General features: G+C 35.3%; 1 protein-coding gene across 2 annotated transcripts; it reads right to left on the reverse strand.

The window, feature by feature from the left end:
- Positions 1-1,237: 1,237 nt before the first annotated feature.
- On the reverse strand, positions 1,238-13,816 carry rell2 (RELT like 2). 2 transcript variants are annotated; one of them, XM_082178376.1, is made up of 6 exons: positions 13,680-13,816; positions 8,189-8,410; positions 6,844-6,906; positions 6,681-6,744; positions 6,104-6,283; positions 1,238-3,066 (listed from the first exon to the last, which is right to left on the reverse strand). In XM_082178376.1, the coding sequence occupies exons 2-6, from the start codon at positions 8,379-8,381 to the stop codon at positions 2,376-2,378; spliced, it is 1,191 nt and encodes a 396-aa protein (XP_082034502.1). In that variant the 5' UTR covers positions 8,382-8,410; positions 13,680-13,816; the 3' UTR covers positions 1,238-2,375. The 2 variants fall into 2 exon arrangements, with proteins under 2 accessions (XP_082034502.1, XP_082034501.1); XM_082178375.1 differs by lacking the exon at positions 13,680-13,816 and adding an exon at positions 8,589-9,114.
- Between the last annotated feature and the right edge of the window lie 226 nt (positions 13,817-14,042).

A 14,042-nucleotide genomic window follows, 5' to 3' on the forward strand; every position in this document is an offset into this window, starting at 1 on the left:
CTCAATTGCACATCTTGTTTTTTTTTAAATGTGTGTGTTTTCATTTCAAATAAAAATAAACTTATATTGACCCCACACTGGCTATTCTACTTGTTGCTCTTTACATATCTATAGTTCTACATTGTGATTTCCTATCCTGTTTGAGCACTGGTTATCCAGATTTGGTGATCCTGAAAAGTTCCTATCCGGATCAGATTGATCCAATCCGATGTTGCTTTGAAAAACTGGCTCAAAAGTAAGCTGGATTACGTGATCACGGATCGCAAAAAAAAGGATTACTAAATCCGGATCAATTTTATCCGGATTAAACCTTTTGAAAAACCGGGCCCAGGTTCTCAATTCACTCACTTCTTTTCATTCAAGTGGACTATATTAGTGAACTAATGTAGGGAATAGTGAATGAGGGTATAGGGTGTGATTGGGAAAACAGCCTCTGAGTGTCGACTTTGAGCACTGTTAATTCACAGTATATTCCTGTAGGCTAGTTTTGTTTTCTAAGGTATATTACTGTTTAAATGGAAAATGGTGTGATATTGTCAGAATTTGGCCTTTTTTTTCAGCAAGGGTTAACAGTGTAGGCAAAAACTACACGGATGACCCACTACTGTCAGGGAGATTCTGAATTGTGCTTCTGATGAACAAACTTTACTATCCCATGAGGCCATGAGAAGATTTGTGAATCAAGGTGAAGCATAAACAACGTAACTGATGCCTTAGGTCACATGACTATGACAACAGATGTATTACATCCAAACATTAATTTATAGAATTTACTTTTTTAACGGTCGTAAAGCTAAATTTAAACCAAATGTAATACTTACTATACAGTAAGTGATTTCGGACACGCTGACTGCCTTAATGAGTGAGTTGAGTCATTCATTCAAGTGATTGGTTCCAACAGCTGATTCACATAATATTGAAAATTGTGAAAATTATTGTGAAATTACTGTGACATATATGCAAAATATGAAAAATCCTGATGCATTATATCTAGGTCATCAAATGTCAGTAAATGTGTACCATTGAGCACTGTAACAGAGCTGTCTGAAACTATTTTATTTTAATATTTTATTTTCTATTCTCAAAAACATACATGGAACATATACAACAGACATGAAAAAAAAACAAAAAAAAACCAAACAAAACAACAACAATGGAAACCAAGGAAAAATGTCAAACATAGGGTAAACTGAGTACAGTTTTTACTGCACAAAGACTGAATGATGATTTAAAAAAATATATATATCATGAGATGAATTTATCAGTCTACCACCAACATATATGTCAAAAAACCTACATATATAGTTCCTATTTACCACAATTACTGCTTAAAGAAGCACTTTTGTAACATCTGTGAGTTGGAACACCCCAGGACATTATACTATTAATCATGTATTTAAATAATGGTACGACAATCTCAAACAAAACTAAATATCTATAAAATTATTTTGTTACTAACTTGGCAAAACTTTGGCAAATCAGTAATTACATCATCCTCAAAAGTAAACTGATAAAAATGAGTATGTACAGATTAGATAATGATAGACTGAAAAAGTGTTTTCCAGTTTTGTATGCAATATGCATCGGATTGTTATAGTGAGACGAACCGCGCCGAGACTTCTTCTCCATACTGTATCTCTTGCTCCAAATTAAAACGTGCTTCACGGAGAAAAATTGGACAGAGGTCCACGTCCACAAAATTGCTGGTGTTTACTGATGATTAGGCTATTATATAATTTGTAAGTGAGTTGTAAGTGGTTAACAAGTAACATTTGTCCCTCTTCTGTTCAGTGAAGACTTTTCAGACTTTTCAAACCCAGACATTTCAGCCATATTCACACAATTCCCAGCACATGACATCAAATGTATTTTGGCATTCAATGTCTGGGAAAACCCACTATTCCACAACTGATGAAGCCATCTGGATGAGTGGTGAAATGTCTTTAATAATTAGAAATGTTCGTATAGTCCTATAAATACATTTCTATTCATGGAGGACCTGCATAACTGCCAGTCTTTTTTGCAGTCTTGTATACAAGGACACATGACACAAGTTTAAATAGTTCATGTAAAAATATTCCCCTATAACACAATTGAGTACAGTGTTATTTTTAAAATGAGCTGTGATTTCCCAATGAATTAAGCTGCTTTCTAAAGATGCGAAAAGAAAAACAACAAATTTTCGACCTATTTTAATGGTCATTGCTTTTCGATTAAGCCCATCATATTTATAGATTCAATATGCAATTAATTGAGAACAAGGTGTATTTTTGGTAAAAGCAGTGTTGTTTTTCATGAGTTTTGTTCTTAATAAACAACTGTCTGACCATCTGATAATTGTATAATGTTATGCTTGTAGGGCTATGATGCTGTAATCATATCTGCTGATTGTCTGTACTCTCCTGACTAACTTGGCCAGTCTTAATGTCCTTGTGTTTCGTCGTATCATCTCCTCTATGGTCCGCAGCGGCTGCAGGTGGGATGACAGTTTCTTCTGTAGTTTGTACCACCAAAAATCTAGAGCAATCAATAGAACTATCACGAACTATCTCTGTTGTGTTTGTACTTAATTTGTCATGCGATTTCACATTTAAAGTCGCTTCATCAGCATTTTCATTCTCTATGCTGGTCTCCTCTAATTTACTACCTGAACCTTTATTTGCATTTTCATCTAAAGCTGTTTCATCAGTGGGAGACAGTGCAACTGAGCTCAAGCCTTCTCCTAGAGAGACAGATAACTGATCAGCAGTGGTTGACCCCTCCTTGTCCTCCTCAAACACTTCTGCTCCCCCTTTGGTCTCCACAGGACCAGCACCCTTAAAGAAGCCGAGCAATGTGACACTCTTCTTCCGTTTGCCTACATTTAGGACTTTGCCGTTGGTTGCTCCAGTGTCTTTGAACATATTGCGGATGTTGTATTCCTCCTGCGGTTTTTTTGAAGCGTCTTTAGATCCCGTCCTGCTATCAGAGAGCGTTGTGTCATTGGACGTGTTTCCTGGCTTAGAGGCAGAAAGATTGATCGAACCTTGCAGGCTGTTTCTCTTCTCCATGTGGGTGACACGAAATCTGTGAATTTAGGTAAGTATTAGTTAAGTTAGCTTGGTTGTATTCTGTACATTTTGCAAATAGCGCAAATCTTAATTTTTTCCATCCATTGATAATATTCTACAATACTTATGGTGTAAACCGTAATCGACACAGTCAAAAGTCTGGACACACTTGACAATTTATGTTTATAGTTGTCCTAAAATGCTTTTGACCTGAAGGATGACGCTTAAATGCTTCAAAAAGTTTTTGAATTTCTTTACAAAACTGGATCAACATTATCTCATACAATTTTTGTTCATATTCATTAAAAAAAAGACATTAAAATGCAATTCATACATTCACTGACTTGAATAAGTTCATTTTGATATTTATTTTGATTTAGTTTTAGTGTATGAAATAAAAAAATACCCTGCCCCAATATTATAATAAAGGAAAAAAGTCTTATTAAAGAGCAAAATTCTTTAAAAGAAAACCTTATGACATATTTAAAACATAATTTATTATGAGTAATTATTAGGAAAAAAAAAAAAAAAGAAAAAGAAAAGGAAAGAAAAAGAAAACTGCTTATTACGATTTTTTTTCTCTCCCTCCAAATCAAAGTCACATGGTGCAATCAACACAAAACTGAAAAAAATTAAAGAGAACCCAGTGGCGTAGCGTCTGGTTTCAACATGATTTCAACAGAGGGGCCGTTCCCTCACTCAGAGAACCCCTGCTGATTTTCTATCAAGGTTAATAAGTCTCTTAAAGCTACACTGTGTAATTTTTTTAGTTGATTCTTAGCAAAAAACACTTATTTCTTTCAAAAATATATGTGCTCATTAATGTATATTTACTTCTTTCAAGTAATAAAGTATTCTCGTAAGTTTATAATCTGCCATTGAAAGTACATACGGGTGAGGGGTTCGAATGCCGGTCGCCATGTTGCCCCTCCATCTTGAAACTACATTAGCCAAAGAGGGACATACCTGTAAATTCAAGCTTCGCCTTTCGCGCTTTACACTCAGTGACACAGAGACTAATGCGAGGGGGAGATTACTCGCGACCGCCGGCAGATTTGAAAGATTGCTGATGGAGGATCACGCCTATTTTCGAGGACATGTAGCAGAGTCGCCAAGGAAGCGAAAGAGAGAATTAAAACGTCAACGTGACAGGCAAATCAGCAAGACCAAAGTCAATACTGGAGTCCCAGATGGAAAGAGCTCATGAGGAGCAAAGATTTTAAAACGGACGCCGAAGTTGCCTGCTTTCTCCTCGACAGGTAATCCAGCCTATTTGTGTAAATTCGAAGTTTTATAGTTGCTTGTCTAACCATAGCATCGTTGTGCATAACGCCAGAACGACCTCTAGTATAACTTGCGTTACTTTTCCTCGCGTCAATGGTGAAAAAGTATTGTTTACCTTGTAACATAAATCTGTGCTGCGACAGATCACAGGTGATATAGTTTTAAAGGTGCAATTGGACGAAGTCGAACTGGAAGCCACGTTAATCTTGGAATAATACGGCCACTGTAGGAGTTAAAACGCTCTCGAAATTGAAAGGAACAGAAACTAATATTCACTGGGTAGTCATATACAATTTCACCGCTAGATGGGGGAAAATATCACACAGTGTAGCTTTAAAATATCAAATAAATGTATATGAGAAGGTGAAGAAGTTCAGGTGGTAAATGTCAGGTATGACTCCCCAAATATATAATTATATATTTATATGTATAAATAAATCAAATTTATAAATGTATACATAAAAAATTTTTGTAAAATAAATAAAATTACTTTAGGGTCAAGTCATGTATTTATATAGTACTTTACACAATTTAGATTCAGATTTAGACAGCAGCTCGACAGGAGGGACAACAGTGTCATTATTCAGTTGAAATCAATTCAAATTTTGTTATCATCTGATGTCAGTACAGTCAAATTGATAATATTGCTGGATATGAAATGTCTTTTAAATCCTAACTAAACAAGCCAAAGCCAACAGTCACACAGAACCCAAATTATATCAAGTAATAGAATGTAGAGAAAAAAAAAGAAAAAGAAAAAAAAGGAAAAAAACCTTGGGAGAAACCAAGGTCAGTCGGTGGGCCAGTTCTCCTCTGGCCTTTGTAGGAAAGGGAAATATGTTATTACTTTTGCTAACACTGTAGTTTAGGGTCAAATTCTCACTATTAACTAGTTGCTTATTAGCATGCATATTACTAAGATATTGGCTGTTTATTAGTATTTATAAAGCACATATTAATGCTTTATTCTGCATGACCATATTCTACATCCCTTAATCCTACCCAATATCTACATTTAACATTAATGAGTAGTAAGTAAGCAAAAGTCATAGTTACAGTAATAGATAGTTTACAGTGAGAACTGGACCCTAAACTAAAGTGTGACCTTAATTTTTGAATTTCAATTAAACCATTTGAAATTATATTTTGGCCTGGTTTCACAGAAAGGGCATAGATTAAGCCAGGATTAGGCCTTAGTTCAATTAGGACATACAAGTATAAATGTGCCTTTAATACATTGCTAGTGTGCATCTTGAGACAAAACACAGGCATTGACATATTTTAAGATATGCCAGTGTAAATTGCTTTCAATTGTAACAGCGCAATAATGCTTAAGTTTAAGCCTCGTCTGTGAAACCGGGAGTTAAAGTTTTTCAAAACCAAATAAAACATTAATACAAAGAGTACATGTATTTTAAATGAAATATTTTAAATATCTTTATCACAGATACTCTTATTTTGTCATCCAACTAATATTTAAATTTTTTAGTCCCCGTGTCCAGCATACATGGGAACTCTTGTAATGCTGTTTAAACATGTACAAACCATGCATCTCTATAATCTATTCAAGATTCTATACATTTTTGAAGAAACTCAAATATACAAATGTTTCGATTCCACATTTTTGGTCATGGACATACTTCCATTTGTGGTATTTCATGTTTTTAAGACTTTAGCATTATTCTAAATGTGGAACAGTAATAAAGAATGAGTGTGTCCATTACTGTAATTTTTTGACTGGTATATAATAACAGATAATAGATCCTCACCTTCCCACAGAGAACACAGTCTGCTCCGTTGGCCGAGGTTTGCTTCTAGCCACACGGCTTTTGCGTCGTGTTTTTAATATATGTTCTTGCATACAGTGGACACAAGAGCTGATTTCACCTCCCAGATGAACTGTATGATGGTGAAGGGGAAGACCACTTGCACCTTCTTTCTGATGTAACCTGGTTAGAAACATTTTTTTTTTTTTTTTGTAAAACGGAAATGGCCACTATTCCTCTATTACATTTGGATTAGTTTAGAGGTCAGTGTGTAAACTAATTTACACATCTTCATTGCTTTACTTGTCCTACATCATTGTGAGGTATGTGGGGCCAATATTGAACTGAGTACTAAAAGAAATTAGTTTTTTTATACTTTACAAACTAAAATATCTGGAAACAAACTGGAAGATCTTAAATAATCTCAATGTAGACAGTTCACATCATATCATATAACATATTTATACAAAGTTGATATATCCTCTTTGAGTCAAATGTGCTGTGAAGGTTGGTGTTTTATCTATTTATCACACTATAGAACAAAATAAATATAATAAAATCACAAATGTAATGATTATACCGTGGATCGTGATGTTCACAAACATTTTGCCCAGTAAACATGTCTTTGAAGGCCTCCATATTTGCTGTGACAAAAATAGCAAAACAAGTGGTGAACATTTTTTAAATAAATGTCCAATACAATGGTAAATACTGCAGAATAGAACAGAATGAATTGTCTGTACCTTCATTTTCAATGATGCATTTCAGAATTTGTTCCACAGTGTCTTGACTGTCTTCTGATTCATCTGGACAAAAACAGTTTTCTAATTTTATGTCATATAAACATAATTATGGTAATTAAAATAATGTCATTACAAATTGGATGAACTGACCAAAATCATACTGTGTATTTGTTCAGTTTAAAGGGGCTATTTGTAAGAATTTTCATTTATTAATCGCTTTTTGTATTGCCAATGTGAACTGCTTGTTACTGTGTCAAAATGTGCTTTCTGAGTGCCGAGTATTTAGATCCTTATATAGTTAATAAAGTGAGTATTATGTGCAGTCTTGCTACTCTGTTTGCAATCTCTTGTCTTATGGCGGTGTCTATTTAATGCAATTAAACAGTGCAAATAGCACTGTTGGCAAAGGTAATTTTTACTAACTTTAAGTCAAGTCAAGTCAAGTTTATTTGTATAGCGCTTTTCACAATACAGATTGTATCAAAGCAGCTTCACAGTATTAAATTAAAATAATACAACAAAGTTTTTTTCAAGAGGAATTTATTGATTGATAAAATTAAATTAAATATCCCCAAAATATCCCCAAAACTTTACCCACCATTTCTCATATAGTCTATATTTAGTGCAACATGTTCTTTATTCTTGTGCAAACAGTATGTACAGTGGTACATACTGTTTGCACAAGAATAAAGAACATAATATTTATATAAACAGCATCTACTTTTTTTACACCACCATGTTTTATTTAAGTAAAAAATTGGACTGTGTGTCATTTCTTGAGAGAGTGATCTTCTCTCTTTGCACTGCAAGGGCAGACATCTTTTTAAATAAATCTATTATTATAATATCGCAGTTACCTACAATGGTTGGCAGAAATCTGCGTGTGTGGGTGGGTCGTCTACTGAAAAATAGTGCTTATTTTTGGACCATATAGATTATACAAGCAAATAATAATAATAAAAAAGTGATGGTGAGGGTTTTAGGGATGACTAGGTATTAAACCAGGAATTTTTAGATAAATAAAACTTCCATGGGATAAAGATACAGAAAATAAAAAGACAAGAAACTATCTTCAAACAGTATGGATTTTGGGTAACACTTTAGTTTAGGGTCCAATTCTCACTATTAATTAGTTGCATTTTAGCATGCATATTACATATATATGAATGCCTTATACATCCCTTAATCCAACTTAATCCAATACCTAAATTTAACAACTACCTTATTAATAAGCAGTAATTAGGATTTTACTGAGGAAAAAGTTGTAGTTAATAGTGAGAACTGGACCCTAATCTAAAGTGTGACATATGTATATTTTTATAAAACAAAGGCTGAAATGACTTGCCATCTTTGTCTGTCCCCAGTTTGTCTTCACAATTTACTTGATCCTCTTCCAGTTCACAGCGGTAGCCCTTCGTCTTCAATAAGTGACAGATTAAGAAACCCAGAAGGCCAGTGATGAAGAAGAAAAAGACAAGGAGGAAGATTATGTATGTTGGAGGGGGTTCACCCACATTGGGTGTCTCTTCGTCTGTCATCCCACTGTCTTCTTTGCAAAGGCAGTTGGCTGCAAATTGGACAAAAGGATGGCAGTTACATTTATACAGCAGGTAATGCTCACACAACCTAAAACTATTTTCTCCAGCATTGAGAAAGTTGTCTTTGTCACGCCATCTGACTCTCTTGGCTCAGAGAGATAATCAGCCACTCAGCTCCATCAGGGTATATTTCCTGTTAGCGAGTACCTTTATCTTGCCATCCAGGCGTGTGGTGAGAGGAGCTTGGCCCACACCCTCTGTTTTCACTCAGCAACTGATATATGTTGCAACTTAAACAGCCTGCAAAACATTTCTCATTCTGTTGTTTTAACATTCAAGTCAATTTAAATGATTCATGAACGACTGGCATAAAAACCAATGGAATAACTTTTGGAGTACAGCATATTTTCCACCCATTCACACGTCCATTCACCATAACATCAGTTTAAACGAGGCAACTGGATTGATATTGGGTTTTCCAGTTTATTCCATTTGCAGTTTCTATGTGATGTGTTTGTCAAGTGTATCACCAAATCTCCCTGCATTGTAAAATTCTAGCATGAAAGTCCACCCGTAAACATATTCATGGGTTTCATCAGGTCCCTTTCCACAGGTGTATAAAATCAAGCACCTAGATTATGAATGCAGACTGCATTGTGCTTGATTAATACACCTGTGGAAAGGGACCGGATGAAATCCATGAATAGGGAACAGTTCTACTTATATTTACACTTGAGCCTGGTTCAACACGGAACGATTACAAACCGTTCTCTGCCCAACACTCTCAGTACGGATGGCTAATCATGCTTAACCGTGCTGGTAGAAAACGCAACTGAAGCATTTTGTATTACATTCCAAAAGGCCCTGTTATCAGCCCACAGTGGAAAATGAAACCAAATAGGTAAAAAAAAGAAATCGGCGATATCCTTTTTCAGATTGCTGAAAGCTACAGAAAATAGAAACAAATGGATCACTGCAATTTGCAGAAAAAGCAAGGAATCCAGGTGTCATTTTCGGTGGCTGTAATGAAGCGCTTGACAAAATAGATACTCAAAATAAATATTTAATCCAAGAATCAAAACTATAAACAGGAGAACTCAGAGGAAACACAACCATGAACACACTGACTTCGGAAGTGCTGCACTGTGTTTACAACGTGATCAGTGTAGGAGTCTGACACGGAAGAGAAGAAGTTGTTCAATAAAGTCTCTATTTTTGTTTGACTTTTGCGCATAAAAAGTATTCTTGTCGCTTCATAACATTAAGGTTGAACCACTGTAGTCACATGGACTATTTTAATGATGTCTCAACAACCTTTCTGAGCCTTGAAAGTTGCAATGACGTTGCTGCCTATGGCTGATTCAAAAGCCTCTCAGATTTCATTAAATATATCTTAATTTGTGTTCCAAAGATGAACAAAAGTCATTAAGGTCAATAATGACAGAAATTTAGTTTTTGGGTGAACTAACCCTTTAAAGGGGGTCAATCCTTTAAATACAATCAGAATTATATATTAAAAAAATGGCCTGGCTAATCCAAGCTTTATAATGGGAGTGAATGGCTGGTGAAAATTTGAAGCCCAAAAAAGTGTATCCATCCATTATAAAAAAATACCCCACACGGCACGAGGGTTATTAAAGGCCTTCTGAAGAGATGCCATGGGTTTTTGTAAGAAAAATACCCATATTTATAACTTTATAATCCAAAATAACTAGCTTCCGCCAGACGACCGTACGCACAAATTGACTTGCGCCAAAAGAGTAACCCGTGATGCATGTATGACGTAGGATGTAGGAGTATTGTAAGCTTAGACGCCTCTCGTGGTTTAAACTAATAGGGCTGTACAACAAACTGAAGCTCCTCTTCTATTATGTAGAAATCCTCCGACATTTCTCTTCAAAATTTCTAATTCGCGAGCTTCCACGTTTGTCACTGCGTAGTGCGTCGGGTCAGGGGTTAGTCTTCCACCAATGCGTACGCCCGTCTGTCAGAACTCGGAAGCCAGTGATTATAGTTTATAAAGTTTTAAATATGGGTATGTTTCTTACACAAATGCATGGCTTCACTTCATAAGGCCTGTTATTAACCCCCTGGATCCATATGGATTGCTTTTGGATGGATGCACTTTTTTGGGCTTCAAATTTTCACCAGCCATTCACTCCCATTATAAAGCTTGGAAGAGACAGGACATTTTTTAATATAACTCCGATTGTAAAGTTTTAGGTGGCAACATATTTTTTAAGAGATTCTGTGAATTACACAGTGCAAACCAAAATTAATACTACCCACCAAATGTAGAAGGGTTGGCTCTCCAGAGAACATTAAAATATACATTTTATTTTATTTTTCGTGTTCGCATTTATGAGGAAAAAACAATGTTACGGGCGTGACAGTTCTCCGTTACGGAGGTGACTGCTCTGAAAGCGGCACTAAAATACTGCTTTAAAACTTTACAGGGACCTCAAGCAGGCATTTAAACCACCAAATATTGAAATCTGCGATACCAGTATGGTAAGATTGCACAGTTAATCAACTTTATTATAATTCGCTCTATTTAAATGGTTACGGATTATTTCTCAAGTTGACAAGCGTGTGTGCAGTTCAAGACTCAATAGAGACCATGATTTTCCTACTAATAAAACGGCTTGCTAAAATACTAAAATCATATAGGAGTTCAAATCGCAGGTTTCCTCCACAGTCAGGTGATTTGATTGACACCCTTGTCCGTAGGTGTGAGTCGCACTCACAATCATGTCAGTTTTATGTTTTGTGTCTAAATGATTGCACGGTCAAAATGATCACATTTTATTTAGTATCGAAATGATTGCAATATTGTTATTATTTTGTCCGCTTGATCGCGGGATTATGATGAATAGGCCTATTCATGTTTTAACCAAGAGGTGAAAACGTGACATCCCGTGGGGGAAGTGTCCTATGCTCTTCTGTAAGTTGTACTGTATCATATACCTTCTGATGTTCATATTTCGTCCTGTAACTGGCAAAGAGGAAGAGAAGATCGGTCCACGTGTGCTTGATCCGCCGCTTACACTTGAGGCGCTACAGAAATCTATCACGCCGTATTAAAGAGCGGACATCTAAATTGTGAAATTTTGTTATAAAATCGACGGAATTTAAAAGTTGAGATATTTTGAGATAAGCCTGAAACAGATCACAGCAATAGTTGTTATGGTTGTTCAGAGCAAAGTAGTGAGATGAATTGTCGATACTAAGAGCATAAACATAATTTAGCTTTTTATATAGAGTTTCAAATTATTTGTATTTATAATTGTTATATTATATAAACTTAATCTTTAAAACGTTAAGGCCGTGACCGAGCACTAGCGTCGTGACCTCTTAATTATAGACCTTATAAATTCAACAGGCAGTGCTGTTATGACTAAATTAGTATATTTATTTCTCAGACATGCCTCCATCTTTCTGCAAAATGCTTAATGTTCAAATAAAGTTTAAAAATGGGGGTCTTTGATCCCTCTTTTGAAACCATGAAATATAGTTGGTTGGAAATGTAATTTTAGCATTGTTGCTCACCTCATATATGGTGGATAAACAAGGCAATTTTCTTTTACAGCACAGTAATACAGTACATTGCAGACCTAAATGGACTTATACTTACTTATACTTATTACTTATAAAGGGTTTTGTTCTTTTGGTAAAAACATAATTTTTTCATGGTAAGGACAACTTTTGCATGGAATTGGCCTTATCATATAACATGAAGACGAAAGTCTTATGGGTTTGGAACGACATTAGGGTGAGTAATTAATTTGTTTTACTCTAGTTCTTGCAGTTTTCCATACTAGAGCCAGCCAAGTTGCCACTCAGTCCTAAGAGGGCATGTTCTGGCGGGAAAGTAATGTCAGTGCATAACCTCTATTAAGACTTTAGCATCAGGTAAATAAAAAATAACGTTATACCAGTAACCATCTCGTCTGGCTCAAAGTCATTGTGTGGAAATTGCTGAATTAGTCATGACATTGGATTAACTTACAAAGCATGGCCACTATTCAATACAGAGGAAAGCTAAGCATGAGAGAGCTACTCTGCAGTATGACTCAGCATTCTCATGACCTCCACATCCAAACACACACTGATGACACTGCATGAGTTATTCTCATCCTCATTGAAACCTGATCTATATATGGAGTCTTTATGTTGGTAATTCAAATGTATTCAAATGCAATGCATTCAGTCTTTTCACACTGGTTTACTAAAAACAGTTGTAAACAAAATATGTACAAATCCTGCTTACATGAATCTAATTGATCAAAAATATTGTTTAACATAAGACAACTGCTCAGCTACTGATGGCAAAAAGTACTTATCATATGCATGCAACAACAAGAATGCATGGAAATTAAAATAGAGCAGAGACACTCTATAGACCTGCATACATGAAGAATTCAACTTTATAATCAACTACTGAATGAACTTATGAACACTATAGGAAATTCAAATACTGTATCTAAGAGAAGAGTCTGAACTAAACTTGTACAGCCAATAAATATCCATATTAACATTCCCATGCAATTTATTATAATACTATCTATTAAACTGCACATCTGTATCAGTTATATCATAAAACAGACGAAAGAGAATAGCCTATTATTAATGGACTCAGGTAATACTTTAAGGAAACAATGTGTAACATGTCTTTCGTCTTGAGCTCTTTGTCAAAGCTTTGTAGATGCGCAGAGGAGGATCCCACATATCAGCTACTTAGACTATCAAGAAATAGCGAAACTATCTCTCGATTCACTGCAAGTAGGGAATATACCGACAAAGACTGTCAAATGCGTGATTGTCACAACCATTCTGTTTATTATTATTATTTTGATTAATATTATTATTATTAATAGTTACCACGTTTTGCATTTTTTATTTATTTATTTATTTAATTTATTTTTATTTTTTGCTGGCCTACGCGCATTTTCGAAGATGCGTGCCAAGTTAAAAATAGTTCAGACAAGAGTCTCGGAAGCTTTGAGTTGTGCTACATTCCGTTGTCTTCATCTATCAGACGTTGGCTAAGCACGGGTCCCATGTGAACTGATGCTCACACGCGGGTAAACACCTTAATAAAATAAATGCGGCGTTTTTGATTTATTTGTTTCCTTGAACAGATTATTGTCGCGTGAATTCAATGTGTCAAATAAATATCTTTAGGCATATATTTCCTAACAACCTTCAAAACTGAGAAAGTCAGAGACCACATGACATAGCTACTACCGTTAAAATCGCGATATTTTCGAAACAAGAACATTATACTCAGGTACTTACCAAATCTTTTAACGGCCAAGGGATGCGCTTATGATGCCTCCAGCATGACACTGAAGCTGAAACAGCAGCAGCTGGACTCAAGAGCTGCAGTCCGCTACATATTTAAAGGAAGACGACACGTGAAATGTTCTCTATTGTGTATTCAGCTCTCTGGAACAGGGATTATTACATTAAAGGGATAATCCGCCCAAAAATCAATCTATCTATCTATCTATCTATCTATCTATCTATCTATCTATCTATCTATCTATCTATCTATCTATCTATCTATCTATCTATCTATCTATCTATCTATCTATCTATCTATCTGTCTGTCTGTCTGTCTGTCTATCCATCCATTAAACAATTACACTCGCAACAAAG

This window comes from Leuciscus leuciscus (genome assembly GCF_965113295.1).
Source record: "Leuciscus leuciscus genome assembly, chromosome: 8".
NCBI classification, from domain to species: domain Eukaryota; kingdom Metazoa; phylum Chordata; class Actinopteri; order Cypriniformes; family Leuciscidae; genus Leuciscus; species Leuciscus leuciscus.